Source organism: Amphiprion ocellaris, chromosome 15 (genome assembly GCF_022539595.1).
Source record: "Amphiprion ocellaris isolate individual 3 ecotype Okinawa chromosome 15, ASM2253959v1, whole genome shotgun sequence".
In the NCBI taxonomy this organism is placed as follows: Eukaryota; Metazoa; Chordata; class Actinopteri; family Pomacentridae; genus Amphiprion; species Amphiprion ocellaris.
This window is the reverse complement of record NC_072780.1, coordinates 9,905,524-9,924,423: the sequence shown is the minus strand read 5'-3', so window position 1 is coordinate 9,924,423 and position 18,900 is coordinate 9,905,524. Positions and strand designations below refer to the sequence as shown.

The window sequence follows — 18,900 nt, the reverse complement described above, 5'->3', positions numbered from 1 at the left end:
TTTGATGATCCTAAATAAAATAAAACAGATCTGGTACATCTCATTTTCATGCTCTGTGATAAAATTAGCCTCGCAGTGTGAGTGTGTATAAGCGTACCTCCTTGTGAGGGTCTTTGTGAGACTCCAGGGCCTTCATGATGGTGAGCTCTGCGTAGTTCTTGAACCTCCAGGGCTGCTTGCTGAGAATCTCCCTCAGCACCCGCAGAGCCAGCGTTCGGATCACATGCTGGGAGAAGAAAAACATTTAAGATCAAAGGAATTCATGCTTTTTTTTCATTTGGTTTCTACAGATTCAGAGTGTGTGTGTTAACCTCTCTGTCACCCATCGTCTCGAGCAGGAGCAGCAGGATGGTCTTGAAGTGCTCATCCCACACCTGCAGGGTGTTTTCACGAATCAGCTTCAGCAGCTCACACAGTGCTGCCTTCCTCTCCTCGATGCGCTCGTTGTGATTGGACAACTCCTTGAGCAACTCGGCCACCAGCTCTGATTGGTCCAGGCTGCTGTCTGCTTGGGGGCAAATGACAAGATTGTGACACTTATCATAGCTATTGAGTGGTATGTGTGTGTCTCTCTGTCATCGTGTGCTTCTGTACCGTCAGCGAGTTGTTCGGAGTCGTCCAGGCTGGTGTCTTTGCGGCTATGTTTGAAGGGGGAGTCCGAGAAGTGTTCGCGGGCCCCTCGAGGGCTGGACGAGAGCAGGGGGGTGTTGAGGAGGGAAGTTTTGTTGTCCAGAGCCATGCGGCCACCGTCCACCAAGTCTGAACCTCTGCCGTCTGTCCCGCTGCCTCCCTGCAAAACAGAGGAAGAAACGTAAAAATTCTCATGTTTGAGATGCTGATTTAAGGACACCTGCAGTTTGGTCATTTTCTTCTGAACGACAGAAGAAATGAGACAAAAAGATGCCCTTTATTTTTGATTATGTGTACAGAGGTAAATATGAAGCTACCTGGACTGACAGGCATCTTACTGGATTGTTGCAACTGTAAAGTCCTCTAAGGAAAATTTGCCATTTTACTTTATGATTTTAAACTTGGGCTCTTTAAAAAAATTACTTGAACTGATGTGACAAATGCTATGCCGTTAAGTTGCTACATTTTCTTGGAGACTCATCTCTTAATCATGATGGATTTAGTATTAGCATTTTCAGGTCAAAGTAAAATGACGCTTTTCACACCAGACCCAATAAAAAAGTTCAACTGAATGAGAACAAACAGTTCATGTGTAACAGCCTAAACTACAGAGCTGTATGATGTTTTTAGCTGGTAAATACGTGTCAAAACACTAAAAACAAACACACCTCGGTTTTATTTTTCATATTTACCAAGACATTTTGAGTGGACAACATGTTGTTTTCTGAAGGTGACAAAAACAGCCCAACGTGTGAAGGCCGACACATGAACCTCCAGGTGAGGAGCGGAGGTTTAAGGTGCTCTTGTTTGTGCGTATATTTACACTCAAAGCAGTAAATGCTACTATCTGAGTGGTGGTTTGATGAGTCAGGTGTGCTGTGATTGGCAGGCTGATGACATGTGGGCTGGTTGGATTTCAGACGCATCTCATGGGGGAAATGTCGCGAGGTCACACATTGGTACTCGAGTACACCGTGTCCTTAAAAGGGGCCGGGGTTATTGGGGAGGGACTGCAATAAGACCTGGCATGACATCTCAAGTCGTAAATTTGAACTCAACAAGCACACTATATCTGGGCACTTGAAAATATTAAGAGAGACGGTACTTGTTGATGAGATCCTCTTTTCAGCAGATGACACGGTAACACACAATAAACATGATTTTATCAGTGGCTGTGAAGGATTAAGTTCACTACCAATTGGTCCCATAAACACTTCATGTATGTTTCTCAGTTCCCACGCTACAGGAGGGGTGGAGGGCCAGATCAGATATCACGGACGCACACAGCACATGTATGTGTGTGTGTATATTAATGCCTCTGCAAGTCTTGGAAAACATGCTGTAAGGCTAAATAGGATTACCATTACTTTTTTAGTGCAGACCAAAATGTGTTGGCAGCATTGAATTTTAAAACCTGTCACGCACCTAATCATATCGGGTTTCCATATATTTTGATCACATTTAGACACATTTAGACATGTATATTTTTTTCAAAGTAAGTTTTCGAAAACAAGTTTTGCTTCTGTATCAAAACAAAAATACCACTCTAAAAGTATGACTATGTCAAAAACAAATCAGTGCTCAGAGCTCACAGCAACGCTTCACTGCTGACGCCCACATTTGCACAACACCGACCACAAACTACATTAAAACCACTGACAGGTGAAGTAAAGAACATTATTCATCTCCTTATAATCAATGTTTTGATGAGAAACCCTGGATCCTGGCATTTATAAGAACTTACGCCGGAGTTCTGTTTCTACAGTCGATTTTCACCGTAAGTTGGAACTTTGGTGAGAAAGAAAAAAAAGCTGTTATGTGCATCCCGATATCGATCAGTTTACATATTTGTACAACTACAGTAACTTAAACAGTCATGGTTTTCCTTTTCTTCAAAGCACTGTCATCAGGAGAGTCTGATTTGGACTTGGGAGCCATAATGAAGGATAAAAAGTTAGCAAATGTAGCATAATCCAAGCTGGCGTACAACCGGCAAATGTAAACAAAGCCGTCTTATAGCGCCATATGACAACGTATTCGTCCGCTCTGCTCGTCAACTAGTTCCACGTAACGACAAAACGCTGTAAACCAAGGACCTCCTGTATTTTGACAGGCGCTGTCCACCTAAACACTGTTCCGATCAAACACATCAGCCCATGGTAATATCACTCCCCAACGCCAGTGACCTCCCACCAACAACAACATTCTCTGACACAAAACAAAATCTGCTCAGGAACAGCTCAAAGAGCGCAACAAGAAGTTCAACGTGTTGCCTTGGCCTCTAAAACAACAGGGTCCCAATCTGATTGAGCAACCAGGAACAAGCCTGATCCACGGAGGCTCTGCCCCACAACCCTCAGGACCCAAAGAATCACCTGAGAGGTCCTGTGTCCGTGACCCAACGTGTCAGAGCTGTTCTGGTGCTATTAGTTGACCTACACAACATTAGACGGGTGGTTTTAATGTTGTGGCTGATGAGTGTATACTGTCATTGGAAGGGAATCAGATTCACTTGTATTTGTGAAGAGTATAGGTGGTTTATTCACAGCAGGACTGCGCACTCAGAACTGAATTTTTCCTTCTACTGCTTCTTTCAACAACACCTCTAATCTTTACAGTTGTGACAGTGTTGTGCAAAAGTTTAAGTAAATTATATCGTTTGGCTCCCTCACGACAAGAGAAATGAATCAGCTAGATTGCTGATTAAGCCTGGGCAACAATTCACTGGCGATATGCACCAACGAAAGATACTTCATCAACAGCAGTAAAGAAATTGTTCTACAGTTTCACCACCATGAAAGCTCATAATGAAAATTCCAGGTTTTGGTTGCATCAACATCAGAACCTGAACCACAGCACAGTGTGGCGGCTTCGCCCCCCAGTCCCTTTCTCACCCAGTGTTTACAAATCACTTTTACATTTCACACATTTTGTAATATTTTATTTTCTATGTTCAAACAGTTTATTCATTGTATTTAATTGATGTTTTCATTGTGGCCAGTTTGATTTTGCTTGCTTTCTTTATTAAATCTGGATCAAGGTAAGATCATTTGTTTATCTTGAGCCTTTAAATTATCATTAATGTGTGTAAAAGTATTTGTTTGTGCTTTTTATTATTGTGTAAACATTTTATATAATTCAAATAATCTAACTGCATGGAAATTAAAGTGGTAAAGTTCAAAATAAGCATTTTTTTCTGCAGGTCTTGATCAAAAATAGGCCAATAAATATAGATATCAACTGATGTGATCCATTTTTCTGCTATATTGCCCAGCCCTGTTTCTCATGTTTCACCAACAACTGCTTATTTCAACAACACGATCCATGTACATTGTGGCAGCTGAACTTTACACAATCATATGTACACGAGTAAGAAAATGTTCATATTATGTAAAATCTTACTTAAAACCAAATATTTTGCTGATAACTATAAAAACAACTCCCCATTAATGCTTGACAGCAGTAGCTGTAAATCTCAATCACCTCGCTATCAGAAATGAGTCACACTTACAGACTATTAATATGCATCTACACATATAACCTCCCTCTGCCTACTCCACTCACCTCTTCTCCTTCTCGTCGTTGGACTGGTTCATTCATGTCTTCTTGGCTGCGAACGCTGAAGTTCTGGATGGCCTCAGTGACACCTTTCAGTGAGCTGTAAATGTCCTCCGAGTTCATGTTTTCTGTGTCATAGTCAAATGCACTGCACAGACACAGGAAATAAGACATAGTTATACTTCTTTATTAAAGTAAGCCCACGTATGATACATTCAGATATGCAATTCACGTATTAGATGAACACAGTTTTGACATTTAGACTGAGTGTATTTTTTGTCTTATGATGGGCAAGACAAACAGGAATATAGGAGTCTGTGAGAGAAGCATTACCTTGGTGAGGGGGTGTTCTGGGAAGTGTTAGTGGGGGAAGTGACTGGACTGGACCAGCTGGCTGGAGATCTGGGAGTATGGCGGGTCAAAGGGCTGCCCATTGGTGCCTGAGAATGTGGCGAAAAGCACAAAGTATGTCATCTATGTCACGGTATGATGATCGACAGGTATTGTGTATCAGATGTGTCTGCAGACCTCCCTACTCATTCAGCTGGAGCGTGTTTTACCTGTGCAGCGTTGCCAGTGTTCTTCAGGTGGTTTTGAAGCAGCTTGGTGGCTCCGTCCTGGAAGGTTTTGGGCAGAGCTGCCAGCAGCATGGTGAACTCTGGAGTGTTGAGCTGGAACAGGGCGATTAACACCGACTGGGCGGCCTGTCACACACAAAACACAAGAAATTTGTCTCATTCAGAAAGACTGTAACTTTAGGCCCCTTTATAGGCCCCATTTCCACCAATCTACTCTGCATCACCCTAACTATACTTGACATGCTCATCTACACACTGTTTGCATCTTACTACCAGCTATATATGAGGTTATATTTCAGACCATAGCCTTATACCATAACAGTGAACTTATGAATCAGTTTCAAAGTTGGCTTCTATTTTGTATTTATCATCTATGTAACCCTTATCATGCATGTATCCAATTGTGTGTTATATGTTCCTTGTTCACCATCCCCCTCTTCTCCTGCCCCTCTCGCACCTCCTATACCTCTTCTTTCCCTTTCAACCCAGCCGGCCAGCGGCTGATGGGTCCCCCCGTATGAGCCGATTTTTGCTCAAGGTTTCTTCCCGTTAAAAGGGAGTTTTTCCTTGCCACTGTCGCCTTAGTGCTTGCTCTGGGTGTTCAGGCATATGGGTTCTGTAAAGCGTCTTGAGACAATTTGAATTGTAATTGGCACCATATAAATAAAACTGAATTGAACTGAATTTATACTGTGGTTCTGACCTGCCTCAGACACAAGTTTATAGTTTCTAGAAAAATGTGGTAAAATCTATGAGTGTTACCCCAAATCGGCAGCCCTACAGCACACTGTAGTTGCTCTATTGTTGAGGTGTGCTTGCCCAGAGTAACTTTCTACATAATATTGTAAGGTCATGAACTTAACATTTAAATTATTCAGGTGAATTTGTAATGTTTTGTCAGTTGGGAAGCACTTTGTGTCAACTTCTGTTATTTTAAATGTGCTGCATAAATAACAGTGACTTGACTTGACACCGTGAGACATCGACTGATGGCTGATGTCTTGCTTTGGTGACCAAAGACAGCCTGCAGCAAACAGTGTGAGAGACTTGAGACCAAGTTGTCACATTGTGACAGCTGCTACGAAACACCCCTGCAGACCAGCAGAATAAACATGAAATGATGCAGCACATAACATATCATATATGCAATTTTATAATTAAGCTTAAGCAAAAAATACACACATAAACCACAATAATGGAAGTAAAAGGAAACAATATACTCATATATTTGAAATTACATTATAGATTGGAGAAAATGATTTCAAATTGATGCAGGTTGAGACAAAGATTTTATTAGACCTATATCACACAGTGTCACATGCAATAAGCTTAACTGATTGTTGTTGATGCACAGTCTAAAGGAGCCTTTAAAAAACACATAAGATGACGCATGTGTGTGTGTGTGTGTGTGTGTGTGTGTGTGTGTGTGAATACCTTTCTGACATCAGAGCTCTTGGGTTCAGTTGTCCAGGTGATAATGCGAGAGACAGCCAGCCGAGTCTCACTGGAGTTTACGAAGTCTGGAGCTTCCATCTGTAACGTCAGCGTCTCTATGTACTTTAGAATAGCCACCTTCACCTGCAACACAAACGCACATATTTATACACACTGTTAGTGAGCTGACTGATAACAGTGAAAGTGCATGGCCAATATTCACCTGCAAAAACACAAACACAATAACAACAAAACTGCAAACACACAGAGATGAAGAAGTGAGCAGCAATGTTCACAGTCAGCATGTACAACCACAGCAGATTGTGCATCTCTTGGAGGTCTGAAAGTCAAATGATCTGATGAGTCAGTGAGAGAAGATCAAAGTGTATTCATGGTCATGCTTTGCAACATAGGAAAACAAATTATACAACATAAAAGTGATGACAAATGACAATACAAACGAACCAATAAATGAACATTCACCGCAGGCTCCGAAACGCCACAACTGACTCCTGGTCTGATTTTCCTCTATTTCTGTCTCCTTATCCGCCTCTCTACATATGCACCTCAAGGACCAGAACCTCCTCCAATTCACTTAGCAGCATCGAGCGCGCCATATAATTGCTCCCCCCGGAGCGCACTGACCTGGGAGGACTGGCTCCAGGCTGCGGCCTGCTCGTCTAGAGAGCAGGCGTGGCGCCGCGCTCTCGGGGGGAACAATTTTACCCCGGACCCTCCCCTGCCTCGCCCTCGCCCGCAACACGAGCTCCATACAGGCTTCAGAGAGAGAGAGGAGAAGCACCGCGTCAATCAACGGAGAGAGACAGGAAGACGAGGACAGGGGAGGGCAGGGGGAGACATGAGAGGAGAAGGAAGACGAGGGAGGCAGGGGGAAACTAAGAAGTAAAAGGATGGGAAAGTAGGCGATGCTGAAATCGGACTACACTATTTGCAAACACTATCATTATTTCTGATACACAGCTAAGAGCCAAGATATCTAGTTTGCTAAAACAAACTGATGCAACAGGGTATATGCCAGATAAAACCACGCTGACATTCTTATGTCTAAATATAGTATTTCTTCAGGCCTTACAGTAGCAGTTTCATAACTGTACTGCAAACAACCACTTCTTGTTGCATGATATCTCATGATTTTTTTTTAATATTACAGAGATAACATAATATATAGTGCCTTTAAAAGGAATAATTCCTTTCAGAAGTTTATTTTTTACTGCTGTTCAACATTAACTCTTGGTCAATAGAATTTGGATTTTTCTGACAAGAATTTACCAAAACAAATTCCTCCATGTCAAAGTGAAAAGAGATTTCTACAAAGTAATGTCAACCAATTTAAAATGCAAATTGCAAAATAGGAATTTGCCCATGAAAAGCATTTGCTGGAGTATTTAAGAGGCGTATTTTTGGCTACAATTACAGCATTGAGCCTGTGTGGGCAGGTCTGCAGTTTTACCCAATTGTTCTTTGCAAAACTGGTCAAGCTCTGTTAGGTTACACAGGGATTGCCCTTTTCAAGTGTAGCCATAAATTCTCAACTGGATTGAGGTCTGGGCTGTAATTCATCCACTCTGGAACGATGGGTACAGTGCGTTTGTGAAGATATGCTGTTTGGTGTCCATCAAACCCAGCGTCTGGTCTGATTGTCATAAAGCTTCAGTTTAGTCTCATCATACCAAAGAACAGTCTTCCAGTTGACTTCACAGCTGAGAATTAATATAAATGTTTTTCAACAGTGGCTTTCTTTTTGCCCTATTACTCCTCCAGAAGAGTCATATGTGTCTTGGTGGCCTCACTAGTCTCTTTCTTGCGCTCTTGTCACTCACTTTGCCTGCTCTAGGAAGATTTACGCATATTCCTTCCATTTCTTAAAGATGTATTTAACTGTACTTCATAGGATATTCAAGGATATTTACTTTTATCCATCTGTAGACCTATACTTTTTAATAACCTTTTTCACAGAGTTGTTTTAAGTGTTCTGTTGAACACACAGCTGCCCCTGTGCTAAATTAGGTGAGTCAGTTTAGAGGGGGTTAATATGTACATCATTTATTTGACATTTTATATTTTTAATTAATTGACATCAATTCAGAGAAACCACATCAAGTGTTTTGTTTGTTTTTAAATTGTACTGTTGGTAGCATCCTTTTATTATCCAAGCCTAGTGGAGGGAAAGAGACAAACTGATAAAGAATAGTGGGAAAGGGGTTTGAATATCAGCCAGGAAAGGGTGTGAGAGGAGGCAAAGAGTCAGGGAGATGAAAGGGTAAGAGGAGCAAGGAGTGGGGAATAAAGTAGCAGGAATTGAGAAGAGAAAGAAGGGAGGGGTAGGATGGATGAGGAGTTTAAGGAGGAAAGGTTGAAGGAAGCCAGTTGAGTGACTTGATCAGTCACTATCCAATCACAGCCCAGGATTCAGGGTTTTGGGACGCAGATCCAGCATTGGCAGGCATGGGGTCATATCAGTAGAGCAGTTACCATGGTTACATCATCTGTGAATTTCCAGCTTCATGTGCATGCTTCCCACCCACTCCCATATTCAGACCCTCACACACCAGCATACTCACATACAAACACACATACATTACAGTAACTTGTTATTTACCTTGAGGTTGGGCGTCTGTGTCTGGTCCACAGTGAACCTCATGAGGATCGTAAACTGGAGATCGTTGGGGAAAGATTCTCTGCAAGAGACATCCATGTTTCACTTCATGTTGGTTTATAACACATAACTCAGAGATTAAAAAAGGTAAAACAATCATTTATGTTATAACTTGTGCTCCTGCAGCATGTATCTGCATTTACTACAAGGAGTGCAGCTAAAACACAGCTGGGAGCAGTGCTTTGGCCATGGGAGCATTGATGTTCTGAACTGAAGCACTAAAAAAAAAAAAAAAAAAAAAAAAAAAAGAAGCAGTGTCTCTAAGAAACTCATCCCCAAAGTGCTTTCAGTTCCAGGTGGTGGCAAACCAAAGCAGTGAGGAGTCACAAATGACAACAAAATTTAACACTGCTTTAAATCCAGCTTTAGATGATCTTTTTAACAACTTTAAGTCTGAGATAATCTTGATGAAAAGTGTGAATTAAATGTATCTGCACATTTACACTGTGTGAGATCATTTACCTACTGTTTTTAGGAATGTACCTAAATTGATATTTACCTAATGTTAAATTCAGCAGTATTTATGGGAAATGACAAAAAAGCAAATGCTTAAAATGTGTTATTAAGCATCAGAAGGCCTGCTGGAATTTTTTGGGTGCACCTAAATCAGAAAGTTAGGTGCATCAGTGTAAACAAATGTAAAAACGTGGTTTGGAGGTTAATATGTGGAAGATTCATTGCACATCCACTAGTTTGTGGATATGGAGGGAGTTCTCCTGGAAAAATTTGGCATGCTTCTTTATTACACCAAATAAAAGATAAAAAAATAAACAGTTAAACCGACATCAGAAATGTTGGCGAGAGAGAGAGGAGAACTTGACGTAGATCACTCGCATGTTTTTTGGAAATGTCAGAAAATAACTGTGTTTTGGGAAACTGTATGTGGAGAACTACAACAGATAATGGGCTGTAAGATCCCTTTGAGTTGGAGTGTGCTTTATCTTTGTAATTTCTCTGAAGAGAGTGTGACAGTAGAAGACAGATATTTAATCAAAATGCTGCTGGTGGCATGTAAAAAAGCCATAATGAGAAACTGGGGGAAAACAGGACGGATGGTTGAAAACTATTCAGGAAATCTACATAATAGAAGCACAAACGGACAAACAATGGACTAAGTGGGCAGAATACAGGACTAGAAATGGCATCGTTGGAGGGGAATATGCAGAAAATTATGATTAACAGGACTGAAGGATGATGCAGATGCTCTGTTACTACCCAGGCATTGTTCAGTTGTGTTGTTTGTTTGTCTGTCTTTCTTGGTTTGTATAATTGTATAAAAATAAATAAAAATTTCAGTGAAAAAAAGGTGGTCTGGAGCCCTGGAGTCTGCATGTAACACCCACCTTGTGATATCCAGGGCTCTCTGAACTTTGGCCTGTACGGAGCCCAGCAGATCCGCTCCCATCTTCTTCAGCAGCTGTGTGAGCAGGACAAACAACCAGTCCTGCAGGTCGTCCTTATGGACCTGGATGAAATCTACCAGCGTCTCCAGGAACATACTGAACACCTAAACACACACAAACACAGAGTTGAGATTTCACACAGTAATTTAGTCATTCACTCACAAAAAGCTTCATGCACACACACACATGCATGCATACAAGCAGTCCTGAATTGAAATACAGTGTTTTACTGGACACAGGTTATGCCTAAATGAGATGAATGTAATAGCAGCATTAGTTCCCTCTGTGAAATTAGTAGTTATTCGCTCACTGCAGTGACCCAATTCATTCCCAATCACCGGTTAGACTTAAATCACCCAAAATGACAACAATATTAATATTAAAAGACAACCACAATGACACCTGACAAGAATTAACAAACACCAATCAGGCTCTGTGGTAACCAGCTCCACATGCCAGTGGAGTTAAAGGCAACATTATGTGAGGTTGGTTAGTGAGTGTTATGTAGTTGCCTTGGTAACTGATTACCCATTTAGCTTAATAAAGCAGGTTTTCATCCAAACACAAAGTTTAAACACACTGATTGGCCAAACTTACTCTCTATAGAGAGTTCCAGAGTGGGATGGCATGGGGGAGAGAGAGACACAAATGGGTTAGCATCCTGATAAAGCATGTACTCAGTAGGAGGACACATCATCTTGACTTTCAACACAATATTTGCAAAATTATTTGAATATCTTCAACCAAGTAAGAATCATATCATGGGATGAATTTGAGGAGGCAAAAAAGAAATGAAATAAACGCTGAGAAACATAGGAGATAAGAAATAAGAAGTAGGAAGAGGAGTGGTGTGGGACAGGACAGGGCAGGAGAGAGATCCACAGTGAGATGCAGTACCTTGAAGGAGGCTGAGCTTATACCGGATTCTGCCGTGCCGTACACCCTGCCGGAGTCTCGCTGAAATTCATCAAATCGTCAAACGTCAAACGAAGGGAAAGGGGACAAGCTCACACACCTTACGACATGTGTGAGGCAACGGAGCACTCAGAACGCCGAAAAGAAGGTGGCAGTGTTAGAGAGGACGAACCGCAGCCGGTTAGTGAGAGAGAAGAGCTGGCAGCCCAAATATCTGTGTGTGTACGTTTCAGTGCACTTTAACATGTGAGCGGTGCTGGAGTGCTGTCACTTCAGACTGCAGGTAGGGAAGGGAAAGAAAGGGGAGTGTCGGTGAATGGAAAGAACGCAGCCAGCGGACTGGCTGCTGAACAGTGACAGAGCAATCCCAGAGGACGGCGGAGAGCGTGAGGTCACACGCAAAGTCAGGTGTTTCATGCCGTTAGAAAACAATCCGATGCCCGCTCTGCATGCCTGTGTTTATGTTTGAGTGTGTATTCATGTGCGTACATTTTAGAACAGATTTTGACCAGTTTATCCCGTCTTTATTTATAAATTTATTTCCAACAACTGCATACTTAACACCTGTGACTGAAATGTGCGTGTGTTTGTCCGTATTAAAGCGATGAAACACTTTCCATGTTTTGGCAGAATCCGGTACAGTGAAGGATGGTGGGATAAACAAAGTATTTGGAACCAAAGTAAACTCAAAGTGGATGATTAATGAACTTTGTGCCATGATAATGTAAAGTGTGTCTCTGTGTGGGTACTTGCGCTGCATGCATCCATACCTTACTGTGAGGGTCTGCAAACATCCTGGTGAAGATTTCACACAGTCTCTTCAACTCTACCCGACTGCAGACAAAAAAGTCACAGTTAGATGAAAATCAGCAGTCAATTCATCCCTCGAAGACACAGTCGTTTATTCATTCACTGACCTGAGGGTGCGCTGGTTCTTGAGCAGAGCTTGGAGGCCCAATAGCCCTTCCTTTCTCTCAGACCAGTTGGCACTGGCACAGCGGTTGAGCACCTGGAAAGAACCACAAATACAGACACATGAAGGAGATGAAGAAATATTTTGGCTTAATACGTAGTTGGTATGTTTTTGTGGTTTTCATATTTAATTTAAGTAAACAATTAACACAAATATAGGACCCTGCAGAGGCAGAGTGTTCTGGAGTGGCGTGCATGGCTACCACCGACTTGAAAAGGGAAGCACAAGGAACAAACCCATGTTTCACACATGAATCTGTGTATGTCAGGTTTGTTGATTTCTTGAAGAATGAGGTGGTGCATCAAATCCTGTTCACTATGAATTTGATATTTAAGCATGATTTTAGACCTGTTTTGGGGGGCTAATGAAAGTTTTATATTCTAAAATTTATTGTAGTATTTTTTAAGGTATCATAAAGCAGCACTACTTTAGCTTTTAGGGCAAGTTATTTGAAAATTTGAGCATGTTTATGAAAAGAAAGAAAGGAAAAGAACCCCCCAAAAGGTGAGATGTACCACACAAAGCTACAAATTTCTCTGTAAAAGCCTGATTTTTAGATGAATCAGAAACGCATGTCTTATTTTTATATGTTTCTTAAATGACAAATGTTAGAACCCAGACACTATTTCATTTTATTTACTACTGAGACACTAATTTAAATCCTGAACAGATGAGATGTAAATTTCTCTCTATGAAACACAGCAATAACAAACCATCAGATGCTGAAATCACACCAGAGAAATGAGAAGTTCTTTTTTAAGAAAAAAATTTTGAACTGAGACATGTAAGTTTTTAAAAAAGCTGACTTTTCAAATTGAGACAGATCTTCAATAATGAGCTAAACTCAATATCAAAGACTGCATAAACTTCAGTGATTCTATTTCTGCAGTAATGCCAACAGTTTCCTACCTGCACAGTTGTAGTGCTCCAAACTGACTGCAAATCTAATCTGACTGAGCGCAATAATGGAGTTAAAATTTTACGCCAAGGAAATGAACTAAAAAGTCTGACTATTGCAAATGGATTGTATATTTCCAAAAAGGTTTTAAACTTAAATGTGGCATTAATAGAGCAGCAAACAAATACATGATATTAATATGTGCTGTAAAGATATAGTGGAGTAATGGCGTCCTTAACGGAGAAAAAAGTCAGACTCCCTATGTGTGTTGAAATTCAAATGTCTGGTAGTCTAGCATTTTCTTAAAGACATAGCAGTAAATACAGACATGGTTGAGCATCAGATACACTTCAATGGTGTTTTTGTTAGATTAGTAAAAAAAACTGCTGTCTGGCACAATATCTTTTTAACCATCAGGCAAACAGTTTTTCTCGTTGCGTTGCTGACCTCAGCTACATCTTCTGTTTGCCTCATGTAGGTGGGAATGGCTCCTCCATTCCTGGAGCTGTAGGACCTCTCTGAACAGGCACTGGATGCGTCGCTGTTAGCATCATCATCAGAATACATGCCATAGTTCTCATACCGCCGCCGGGCTGGCTTCTTCTGCAGGTAGAACGGAAAGGACATGAAATTAAACTGAAATGGAAGTTAAAAAAAATAAATCAAAAGGCAATGGGGAGAAAGCATGCCTTGGCACTTCTTGATAGAACACAAACACAGCTAAACGCACACACAAACAACACACAGGTAAGAGGCAGGAGAAGGAGCTGACCTTAGATCTCATGTCTCCCAACAGCTGACAGCGTTAAACAGAGGTAGAACCAGGGTTTAGTTAACACACAGACACACACTCTAGGAGATGTGAGCTGCACATTGTGACAGCTGACTGGAAAATGCACTCAGTTGTTTTTTTATGTGAATGTTTTTATACCAGCGCATCCGCGAGTGCCTCTTCCACATCCGAGCCAGTGTTGAGGACCCTCATGGCACTGACTGAAGAAGAAAGACGACTAGACTGACTGATGCCAAAACCTGAGCCTGCAGACAGAGAGAGAAAGGATGGACAGAAGAACAGCAGAGCAAAGGTGTTAATAAAAAATCCAGAACAAAAAAAGTCAAGTTTGCAAATTCTCTCCAGCACTCAGCAAGTTGTCTCTCACTTGTCCACGATTGATCCACAATCCAAGTACGTCTCTCTCCTCATCATCCGACATTTACACAAGTCACACACATACTCCTCAATTCTCACATTCTCCTCAAGAGACAATCCTGTAAGTTGATGTGATGATGTGTTAAGGCAACACTGTAGGTGCCACTGGGGGAGAAAAGTATGATTGACATAAAAGGCAGGAGAGCACGTTGGTCTCCCCTGCAGAGAAGGGCTGAATAAAGAAAGCAAAGGGACACTGATAAAAACCAGCAGAATGGTTATCAACCGGCAACTGAACGGGCGGAAGCATGCGATTCCACTGGAGGGTTCGACATCTCGGAGCACAATGTAAAAAAATACAACAACTGAGGCTGATGGACAAGAAAAGAAACAGGATGACGGGCACTAAAGAGAACAAAAAGAAAACAGAGTAAGCAACAAAAAAAAAATCAAGACGAAGTGGGTGGGTGGGTGAGGTACGAGGAAGTAGATGTACTCAGCCTTCACCTGCAGCCCCAAAAGCGTCAGGTGTGTGGAGAGCTCCGGTGGAGCGAGAGTAGCTCCGTGTTGCTGCAACGAGGATTAAAACACACACACACAAACAGCACACGCATGAACGTCACGCTGATCGAGTTGCGGGTGAGAACAGAACGAAAGGCAGCAAAACATGTAAACCCATGCAAGTGATTGTTGTTTTCCTACTTTAACAGTTGAGCTTTATCAGCTGTTGTATTGTGGCTGGATAAAAAAAAAAAAACTCTAACAATCAAAGAGTAACGTCATGCATGAAAGAAAGGCGTCAATGAAGAGACTCTCCTCCGTTGTCTTACTCATCCTGATTTTACTACTCATCCCTCCTGGGTATCTGTCCACTACTGCTACTCACCGAGGGGCGTGAAGGAGCGTACGGGGCTGGTGTCCCGGCTGCTCTCCCTGCTGGCCTCTCTGCTGCAGCCCTGACTCATACTGGGCCGAGGGATACGACTGCCCCGAGCTAACGCCACCCAGGTTACAACCGCACATCGCATGGAAGGGTAAGTGGAGGGGGGGAAACAAGGGAAAACAAAGAGAAGCAGAGGGAGGAAAAGTGGTAGTAAGTACACAGACGGACATAAAGAAGACAACAAAAGACAAAGAGGAAAGACAAACATGAGCAATGACAAAGAGGTGAAAGGTGAGAGTACATGAATAAAGACATAAATAAGAAAGAACAAGCAAAAGTGACAAACTGACAGAAAATACATGAGCACAGGTCCTCTGGCCCTGGGGAGGCATCTTAACAACAGTCACCTTATCGAACTGAGAGTAAAGCTGCAAATGTTACTCTGCCTGTTAGTTCTTCGTGAGAGCTGATGAGCGACTACTGTTGGTACTGATTAACTTATTTCAGATTCATTATTTACAGCTATATGAAGTCATAGACCTCAGCAGTACGGTTAGAAGCAGGGAGAAAGTTACAATGCTGTAAATCATAAAAAAAGGAATGCCAATTTTTAAAATTTTACAAAATGAAAAAAAAAAAATCAAGTGCCTCCAGGTGTTACCAATACAAGAAAAATTATGTCTCTACAAGCTACAGATTTTGTACTCTACTCCCATTTGTAATGCTTTCAAAACTGTCTCCTACCTAATCTATGTAAACAAAGCCTGCAGTTCAGCCTAGTTCAGCTAAATAGTCCCTGTATTGTTGCCCCGAGACTGTTGGTTACAACTTAGCCATTAATGGCTACAGAGTTGCACAGACGTGTATAGATCATATTTAACCAGCTCTGGTAATGTGAATTACATTTCTGCACGTCACAGATGAGTAGTTAAAAGACTCTCAGAAAGTTGAAAATCTAGTGACAGTTCCTGTTTTTGCAGCTCGTGGTTTTGATGTATGGTGTAACCTTGGCAACTTTTTCAAGAGAATATGCCTTTCAAATCCACCAGCAAGTTTTGGGTTTTACAGTGTTAATCTACTGATATTAACTTGTTAAATCGTTTAGTTTTTCAGTCTATAAACATGTCATAAAATAGCAAAAAATGATAATCACTAGTATGACTCTCTAGTTTCTAATATAGATTCAAATTTCTTGTTTTTTCTGGCCAGCAGACCGACGGCCAGAGAAAAACAGTAAATCCTCAAGTTTGTTCAAAAGATCTGAGAGTACTGGTTTATTATTAAAACTACGAAATGTTCGGGGCGCCCCTGTAGCTCAACAGGTCCAACCCATGGCCATTTACTGCATGGCTTTCCCCCACATTTCCTATCTCTCTCTCCACTGTGTACTTTAATAAAGGCAAAAAGGCCAAATAAATAACTTAAAAAATAGCAAATGTTCATATTTGAAATGTTAGAAGTGGTGAGTGGCAAAATTATCTGAAAAAATTAATTTGAATTAATCAATTATCAGGAATAGCTGAAGATATGTTTTCCGTTGATCGGCTAATTGTTTCAGCTTTAGTTGAGATGCACCCAAGAGGAGCAGAGGACCGCTGGACTCATCAGTCTTATTCACATACACACAGGAGACAACACTGCATCTCTTCTTTGCACTCACGCACACACACAGAACAGAAAAGGAAGTGATTCGAGGTGGATTTAGCATTCAAGGGGTGGGTGAGGGGGAGGAGCTGTGTTTCATCCAGTAGCACCGCAATCAACTTCTACGTTCATTGCTCTGTTCATCAGCTTCAGCATCTACACAGCCAATCAGGGTTAATCACGGCCTACCGAAGGGCTATAAAGTAGTGATGAAGCTTTGCTGATCCTGCGAGGATGCGTCTTTATCGGCCACCGACAACAGGTTAGTAATAGGAGGGAGAAGGTATGTTCATTATGTATGGACATCTGCTGATCATGGGCACCCATCACCATAACAACGCAGCCATGAAGTCAGAGACAAGTTAGAAAGATGAGATCTATGAAGCTCAGGCAGCGAGCAGCGGCTTGATTGACGGACTGGGACAAGGCAGGAGGGATTGGGAGATTTGTGGATGGATGGAGGATTGAGGGATGATTTAAAGATGATGAAGAGGGAATGTGAGGATGAGAATAGACAGACTGAGGCAGAGAGATGATGATCTGGTTGAGGCTGAAGCCTTACCTCCTCTGCTTGCGCCGTTGTAGATGGAACTAATGCTAGAAGGAGCTAGAGGGCAGGAACCAAAGGGGCAGGGAGAAAGGAGAACAAGAAGAGGAGCAGAGGAAGAGAAGGTGGACAGGGAGTAGGAGGGAAAAAAAAGTTGAGTTGAGATCTAAGCTCACAGGGGATCATAGTGTGTCCAAGACAAAGAATGTTGGACAAGTTATTGGTCATCTGAGTTTATAGACACAGAGCATCATATCACCTCTGAGCAGGAATTACACAAAATAATTGTTAACCCGGTGTTGATGTACTCACCAACAGACAGGCGGGTGGGAGAAGAGTCTCTGGAGCATCCCTGGCTGCGGGGGATGCGGCTGCGCCTGTGTCCATCCCCACTGGATCCGGCTAGCACCCTGTGGGCTCCAGTGCTCATGGTGCTCAGGGCTGTAGTCGTCAGCACGCGACCCGGCGAGCCGCTCCGACTGCCGGCTTCACAGAGGAGACAAAGAGAAGAGCACAAAACACAAAGGGAGCCAAGTAATGTCAGAGCCTTGTTCAAGCAGCAGGTGAGATATTACAACGGAAGCTGTAGTGACAAATAACCAATCCTACTCCAATGTGACAATCATAAATTAAAAAAATAATAATAAAAATCGTTTTCATTCAACTGGCAAAGGCAGCTGCTACCACCTTTCATTTAGTTGTTTCCAAGCATATTTTGGTAATGTACATTTCAACATAACGATAGATCAAATTTAAAGCCAAACATTTAAAGTGTTTGATGTCTTTGGAAAGAGGATTCCTGGAGTAAGGAGAGCTACAGCTTACTTATTTCATATAAAAGCATCATTTCAACAGCATGCTGGTAAATTTGCAGGGAGCTCTCCTGTCTTTTTGAAGATAGTGGAATCATTGAGAGATTTTTGTCCAAAATTATTTACAAAAAAATTAGTCTCTTTCCGGTGGTATCCTGTTTCCAAAAGTTAAATCTACAGTGTGTCTTATTCTACAATAACTCACATTACTGTTAACCTGAAGACAAACAGTTGAGGAGAAGCTGCTCTGCAGTGCTGGATATTAAATGTATAAACAGTCATTTCTGGAACAAGTTCCAGTGCTTGTCACATAAAGCTGACTTAAACTGATTTCACTGTGACTGATAATGAGCACACAGACGAGACTCTCGCTTTCTTTTGGTGACAGACAAAAACTCTTCTAAATCCACACAAGCTCCCAACACTAGGCACAGGAGTCTATGTGCTAGCAACACACGGCTAAATGAGATGCATCTAAATGAGAAAGACAGAGCGAAAGCAATATTGTTGTGCTACTAAGGGAATCTTGAACACTATATGTAACCTCACAGATAAACAGTGGCAGACGGCTCATACAGGTGAAGATCACACACATTTTTTTGTTCATCTTTTCTCAACTCTGCCTTCCTTTCTTCCCTTGTCTTTTTTTTTTTTTTTTTTTTTTTTTTTTTACAGATACATAAAACTAATATGAAATCAATAAATGCCTAGGACAAAACCAAAGTTGAATTTTTGCAAAAGCTGATTGGATAGTAAACTATGTAAAAGTGGTTATTACCCCAAACAAACTACAAAATG

At 41.6% G+C, this 18,900-nt stretch overlaps 1 protein-coding gene across 49 annotated transcripts in view; it reads right to left on the bottom strand.

Annotated features, from left to right (window-relative positions):
* clasp2 (cytoplasmic linker associated protein 2) overlaps window positions 1-18,900 on the bottom strand; it is a 62,969-nt gene that overhangs the window by 5,531 nt on the left and 38,538 nt on the right. For 25 of the 49 annotated variants that reach the window (XM_023285081.3, XM_055017712.1, XM_055017713.1 and 22 more), the window contains 18 exons: window positions 17,603-17,776; window positions 17,306-17,350; window positions 15,103-15,210; window positions 14,724-14,786; window positions 13,998-14,104; window positions 13,839-13,862; window positions 13,514-13,669; window positions 12,113-12,204; window positions 11,966-12,029; window positions 10,221-10,384; window positions 8,821-8,899; window positions 6,201-6,344; window positions 4,749-4,892; window positions 4,522-4,628; window positions 4,195-4,336; window positions 595-790; window positions 312-505; window positions 98-226 (listed from right to left, as the gene is read on the bottom strand). In XM_023285081.3, coding sequence (XP_023140849.1) covers window positions 98-226; window positions 312-505; window positions 595-790; window positions 4,195-4,336; window positions 4,522-4,628; window positions 4,749-4,892; window positions 6,201-6,344; window positions 8,821-8,899; window positions 10,221-10,384; window positions 11,966-12,029; window positions 12,113-12,204; window positions 13,514-13,669; window positions 13,839-13,862; window positions 13,998-14,104; window positions 14,724-14,786; window positions 15,103-15,210; window positions 17,306-17,350; window positions 17,603-17,776 — 2,132 coding nt within the window. Of the gene's footprint in view, window positions 1-97; window positions 227-311; window positions 506-594; window positions 791-4,194; window positions 4,337-4,521; window positions 4,629-4,748; window positions 4,893-6,200; window positions 6,345-8,820; window positions 8,900-10,220; window positions 10,385-10,877; window positions 10,881-11,177; window positions 11,238-11,965; window positions 12,030-12,112; window positions 12,205-13,513; window positions 13,670-13,838; window positions 13,863-13,997; window positions 14,105-14,723; window positions 14,787-15,102; window positions 15,211-17,305; window positions 17,351-17,602; window positions 17,777-18,900 lie in introns of all 49 variants that reach the window. The other 24 variants (XM_035955029.2, XM_035955043.2, XM_035955035.2 and 21 more) reach the window with 14 other exon arrangements.